The sequence below is a fragment of the Plectropomus leopardus genome, chromosome 7 (assembly GCF_026936395.1).
Source record: "Plectropomus leopardus strain MGB_pleo_1.0 chromosome 7, ASM2693639v1, whole genome shotgun sequence".
Classification (NCBI taxonomy): Eukaryota; Metazoa; Chordata; class Actinopteri; order Perciformes; family Serranidae; genus Plectropomus; species Plectropomus leopardus.
This window is the reverse complement of record NC_142182.1, coordinates 23,747,804-23,754,604: the sequence shown is the minus strand read 5'-3', so window position 1 is coordinate 23,754,604 and position 6,801 is coordinate 23,747,804. Positions and strand designations below refer to the sequence as shown.

Below are 6,801 nucleotides of genomic sequence, written 5' to 3'. Positions count from 1 at the left end.
CAAATATAACCCAAAGGAAACCGAGGCACATTAGAATAATGGATGTGCAGCACACAAATTATTGTATAACAGATGTAATGATACACTCTAGTCGTAGTATGTTTTTTGCAGTAGTTGACTTGTATAAATAAATTATACAGCTGCAATTTGTTATGTTGAGGAAAAAGTTGGTCTGTAATGAAAGTGAGCACCATTATTCCCCTTTAATGCTGTTTTACATTTCTGTTCACCTACAGGTAACAACTCTCAGAAAACTAGCTCGGCTGTCCCACCTGGACCACCCATCTATGTCGACCTTGCCTATGTGCCCAACCACTGCAGTGCCAAGAACGTGGACCAGGAATTCTTCAAAAGAGTTCGAGCTGCATACTATGTGGTGAGCGGGAATGACCCAGGCAGCGGAGAGCCCAGCCGTGGAGTCCTGGACGCCCTGCTAGAGGGCAAAGCTCAGTGGGGCTCTAATTTACAGGTATTTGCCATTATCAGTCTGTCTGTGCCTCCATTGCCTTATATTCTACGCATTCAAGGGTGTGCACAGTACAGACTAATCCGGGGATCTGTTTTTCATGCTTTTTTATAGACCCTGGCACCTTATTTGAATTCAAAGTAAACATCTTGATCATTGAACATTTGAAATGTATACCCAAGAAACTACTGATTACTGCTACTACTTACTTTTGAGATTGATTGTGAATTTTGATGTTGAACAATAATAATAATAGATTTTATTTATAATGCACTTTAACTTCTAAAACAAATCAAGTGCTACATGATAAAATGATTAGCATATAAACTGATAAAAAACAACCAAATTAAAAGCGTATTTAAAAGTCATCAATAAGAGCATAAAAGCAATATGAGAAGCCATTAAAAATCAGTATTAAGATCGAGTAGAAACAAAATAAGTGCTATCACTGAACATTTATTGACTGAGAAAAACAGTTAAATGTACATTCCTGTTAACATTACAATATTAATATATATTTATTGAAATATCAGGGTTTTCTCTCACTCACTCACATACACACGCAACCTATTCAGATACAAGTCACAGGATACTAGTTAGATAAAGGGCATAGTATACTGTAAAGAATGTCAAAGTGGAATATGCCATGAAAATATCATAGTAGAGCATGCATCCAAAAAAAGTCATAGTATAGTATGCCATTAAAAGGTCATACTATACTATAAAAAGTCTTTGTATAGAATGCCATGAAAAAAGGAATGATATAACATATCATACAAATTGTTAAAAAATAAGTTGTAGTATAGTATTACTTAAAAATATCATGAAAAACACAAAAATCAAAAAGATAAAAAAATGTCATGACAGTTTTGTAGTATGCTAAATATATTTCATGAAAAAATAATTTAAAGAAGTCAAAGTATAGCATGCCATTAAAGTTATTCTTTAGAATGCCCCAGAGGCCATAGAATAACACGCTGTAGAAAATAATGAATTAGAAAAAAAGCCATTAAAAAGTCATAGAAGAGAATGCCATTGGAAACTAATGATAATCGTGTAGGTAAAAGTAAAATCATATTGTAGTATAAAGTAATACTATAGTATGTTGCTCAAAAAGCATGGGAAAGTCATACGATTGTATGTCATCCAAATTGACATAAAACAGTCATATTATAGTATGTTGTACAAAATAGCATTAAAAAAAAATTATAAGTCATTCAAAATAGCATAAAAAAATCATACTATAGTATGTCTTCAGAAATAGCATATTAGTCATACCACAGCATTAAGTCCAAAATAGCATAAAAAAGTCATAGGTGTGCATCTCATCCAAAATAGCACAAAGAGTAATACTATAGTATGTTATCCAAAACAGCAACATAAAGTCATTGTATAGTACACCATGAAAAAAGTTATACTATAGTATGTGGTCCGAAATGGCATAAAAAAGTTATACTATAGTATGTCGTCCCAAATAGCACTAATAAGTCATACTTTCCTATAAGTATATTATCAGTATATTATTAGACCTATTTGTAGGTCATCCAAAATATCCTAAAAAGGTCATACTATGTATGTCTGTCGTACAAAATACCATAAAAAAAGTCATACTACAGTATGTCGTCCAAAACAGCTTAAAAAAGTCATACTATAGTATATGGTCCAAGATAAAACAAAAAAGTCTTAATATAGTATATTGTCCAAAATAGCATAAAAAAGTCATACTATAGTATGTTGTCCAAAATCACATGGAAAAGTAATATTATAGTATGTCGTCCAAAATAGGAAAAAAAAAGTTATACTATAGCATGTCATCCAAAATAGCACTAATAAGAAATGGTATGCTATTAGTATATTATTAGATCTATTTGTTCCTCTATAGGATGTCGTCCAAAGTCGCACAAAGTTGACACAGTATGACATGTGGTATGAAATAGCATAAAAAAGTCATACTTTAGTATGTTATCCAAAATATCTTAAGAAAGTCATTCTATAATATGTCATCCAAAATTGCATAAAACGTCATACTATATTATGTCATACAAAATAGCATGAAAGGATCATACTATAGGATGTAGTTCAAAACAGCTTTAAAAAGTCTTTAAAAAGAACTGTTCAACATAGCATAGAAAAGTCATGCAATAGTATATCATCCAAAATAGCATAAAAAGGTCATACTGTAGTATGTCATTAAAAATAACATAAAAAATTCATAGTATAGTATGTTGTCCAAAATATCATAAAAAAGTCATACTTGAGTATGTTGTTCCAAATAGTACAAAAAGCCATACTTTAGTATGTCGTCCAAAATAGCCGCAAAAAGTCATACTATAGCATGTAGTCTAAAATAGCATAAAAAAGTCATACTTAAGTATGTTGTCCAAAATATTAAAAAAAAAAAAAAATCATACTGTGGTATATCGTCCAAAATACCAAAAAAATAGTAGTGTTATTTTATGTCATCCAAAATAGCATAGAGATGTCATACTATACTATGTTGTTCAAAATAGCATTAAAAAGTCATAATTTAGTATGTTGTCCAAAATTGCATAAAAAGTCACATCATATTATGTTGTCCAAAATAGCATGAGAGGATCATACTATAGTATGTAGTACAAACAGCTACAAAGAGTCATACTGTAAAGAGTGGTCCAAAATAGCGTAGAAAAGTTATACTGTAGTATCTCGTCAAAATTTTTATTAAAAATGTTGAAATATGACATGTACAAAAAGCAGCTTAAAACCACATAAAATTGCTTGCTGATACATGCCATAGCATAGGATGTTGCAAAAACAGCCAATGACACCATAAAATATCATTTTGAAAAAAGAACAGAAAATGCCACACTGTAGTATTGAAAATAATGTCAAAATATGACATGTCCCAAAAACAGCTAAAAACCACATAAAACCACATTAAATAGCGTGCTGAGACAAGCCATAGCATAACATGTTGCAAAAACAGCCAAAAACACCACTGAATAGCATGTTGAAAAAATGACCAAAAATGCCATACAATACTATTGCAATATTTCAAAATATGACATGTCCCGAAAACAACTGAAAACCACATGAAACCACACAAAATAGTGGCCAAGACACAGTGTAGCATAGGATGTTGCAAAAATGGCCAAAAACACCACAAAACAGCATGTTGAAAAAATGATCGAAAATGCCATATTATAGTATTGCAAAAAGTGTCAAAATATCACGTCCCAAAAAGAATTATAAATCACATGAAACCACATGAACATGCATGCCAAGACACGCCATAACATAGAATGTTGCAAAAATGGCCAAAAACACCACAAAATAACATGATGGAAAAAGCCATTTAATAAGATTGCAAAAAAATGTCAAAATATGGCATGTCCCAAAAACAGCTAAAAACCACAGAAAATAGGGTGCTGAGAAACCCCATGAACAAAGGATGTTGCAAAACCAGCAAACAGCACCATAAAATGGCATTTTGAAAAAAGGACCCAAAATGGCAAACTATAGCACTGTGAAAAAATGACAAAAAAAGCAAGGTTATAGTATGGCGAAAATGTCAAAATTTGACATGTCCCAAAAACATCTGAAATCCACTTAGTATAGCATAAAGAGGCATCTTATAGTATTCAGTGTTGGAAAAAAACATCCAAAAACAGCCCAAAAACCCATAAAAAAGCATGTTGAAAAGGTGACCAAAAAAGCAAGGCTACAGTATGGTGAAAATGTCAAAATTTGACATGTCCTAAAAACAGCTGAAATCCACTTAATATAGCATAAAGAGGCTTGTTATAGTATTCAGTGTTGAAAAAACATCCAAAAACGGACAAAAAACCCATAAAAAAGCATGTTGAAAAGATGACCAAGAAAGCAAGGCTATAGTATGGCGAAAATGTCAAAATTTGACATGTCCTAAAAACAGCTGAAATACACTTAATATAGCATAAAGAGGCTTGTTATAGTATTCAGTGTTGAAAAAACATCCAAAAACGGCCCAAAAACCCAAAAAATACCATGTTGGAAAAATGACCAAGAAAGCAAGGCTATAGTATGGCGAAAATGTCAAAATTTGACATGTCCTAAAAACAGCTGAAATACACTTAATATAGCATAAAGAGGCTTGTTATAGTATTCAGTGTTGAAAAAACATCCAAAAACGGCCCAAAAACCCATAAAATACCATGTGGAAAAGATGACCAAAAAAGCAAGGCTATAGTATGGCGAAAATGTCAAAATTTGACATGTCCTAAAAACAGCTGAAATCCACTTAATATAGCATAAAGAGGCTTGTTATAGTATTCAGTGTTGAAAAAACATCCAAAAACGGCCCAAAAACCCATAAAATACCATGTTGGAAAAATGACCAAAAAAGCAAGGCTATAGTATGGCGAAAATGTCAAAATTTGACATGTCCTAAAAACAGCTGCAATCCACTTAGTATAGCATAGAGAGGCATGTTATAGTATTCAGTGTTGGAAAAACGTCCAAAAAGGGCCAAAAATCCCATAAAAAAGCATGTTGAAAAAATGACCAAGAAAGCAAGGCTATAGTATGGCGAAAATGTCAAAATTTGACATATCCTAAAAACAGCTGAAATCCACTTAATATAGCATAAAGAGGCTTGTTACAGTATTCAGTGTTGAAAAAAAATCCAAAAACGGCCCAAAAACCCATAAAATACCATGTGGAAAAGATGACCAAAAAAGCAAGGCTAGAGTATGGCGAAAATGTCAAAATTTGACATGTCCTAAAAACAGCTGAAATACACTTAATATAGCATGAAGAGGCTTGTTATAGTATTCAGTGTTGAAAAAACATCCAAAAACGGCCCAAAAACCCATAAAATACCATGTTGGAAAAATGACCAAAATAGCAAGGCTATAGTATGGCGAAAATGTCAAAATTTGACATGTCCTAAAAACAGCTGAAATACACTTAATATAGCATAAAGAGGCTTGTTATAGTATTCAGTGTTGAAAAAACATCCAAAAACGGCCCAAAAACCCATAAAATACCATGTTGGAAAAATGACCAAAACAGCAAGGCTATAGTATGGCGAAAATGTCAAAATTTGACATGTCCTAAAAACAGCTGAAATACGCTTAATATAGCATAAAGAGGCTTGTTATAATATTCAGTGTTGAAAAACATCCAAAACGCCCAAAACCCATAAAATACCATGTTGGAAAAATGACCAAAATAGCAAGGCTATAGTATGGCGAAAATGTCAAAATTTGACATGTCCTAAAAACAGCTGAAATCCACTTAGTATAGCATAAAGAGGCTTGTTATAGTATTCAGTGTTGAAAAAACATCCAAAACGCCCAAAACCCATAAAATACCATGTTGGAAAAATGACCAAAACAGCAAGGCTATAGTATGGTGAAAATGTCAAAATTTGACATGTCCTAAAAACAGCTGAAATACACTTAATATAGCATAAAGAGGCTTGTTATAGTATTCAGTGTTGAAAAAACATCCAAAAACGGACAAAAAACCCATAAAAAAGCATGTTGAAAGGATGACCAAGAAAGCAAGGCTATAGTATGGCGAAAATGTCAAAATTTGACATGTCCTAAAAACAGCTGAAATCCACTTAATATAGCATAAAGAGGCTTGTTATAGTATTCAGTGTTGAAAAAACATCCAAAAACGGCCCAAAAACCCATAAAATACCATGTTGGAAAAATGACCAAGAAAGCAAGGCTATAGTATGGCGAAAATGTCAAAATTTGACATGTCCTAAAAACAGCTGAAATACACTTAATATAGCATAAAGAGGCTTGTTATAGTATTCAGTGTTGAAAAAACATCCAAAAACGGCCCAAAAACCAAAAATACCATGTGGAAAAGATGACCAAAAAAGCAAGGCTATAGTATGGCGAAAATGTCAAAATTTGACATGTCCTAAAAACAGCTGAAATCCACTTAATATAGCATGAAGAGGCTTGTTATAGTATTCAGTGTTGAAAAAACATCCAAAAACGGCCCAAAAACCCATAAAATACCATGTTGGAAAAATGACCAAAATAGCAAGGCTATAGTATGGCGAAAATGTCAAAATTTGACATGTCCTAAAAACAGCTGAAATACACTTAATATAGCATAAAGAGGCTTGTTATAGTATTCAGTGTTGAAAAAACATCCAAAAACGGCCCAAAAACCCATAAAATACCATGTTGGAAAAATGACCAAAACAGCAAGGCTATAGTATGGCGAAAATGTAAAAATTTGACATGTCCTAAAACAGCTGAAATCCACTTAATATAGCATAAAGAGGCTTGTTATAGTATTCAGTGTTGAAAAAACATCCAAAAACGGCCCAAAAACCCATAAAATACCAT

At 32.4% G+C, this 6,801-nt stretch overlaps 1 protein-coding gene across 1 annotated transcript in view; it reads left to right on the top strand.

The window, feature by feature from the left end:
- The window catches only part of map1ab (microtubule-associated protein 1Ab), a 122,497-nt gene that overhangs the window by 90,527 nt on the left and 25,169 nt on the right, over positions 1-6,801 (top strand). Inside the window, exon 7 of the mRNA XM_042496442.2 lies at positions 237-469. Coding sequence (XP_042352376.2) covers positions 237-469 — 233 coding nt within the window. The remainder of the gene's footprint in view (positions 1-236; positions 470-6,801) is intronic.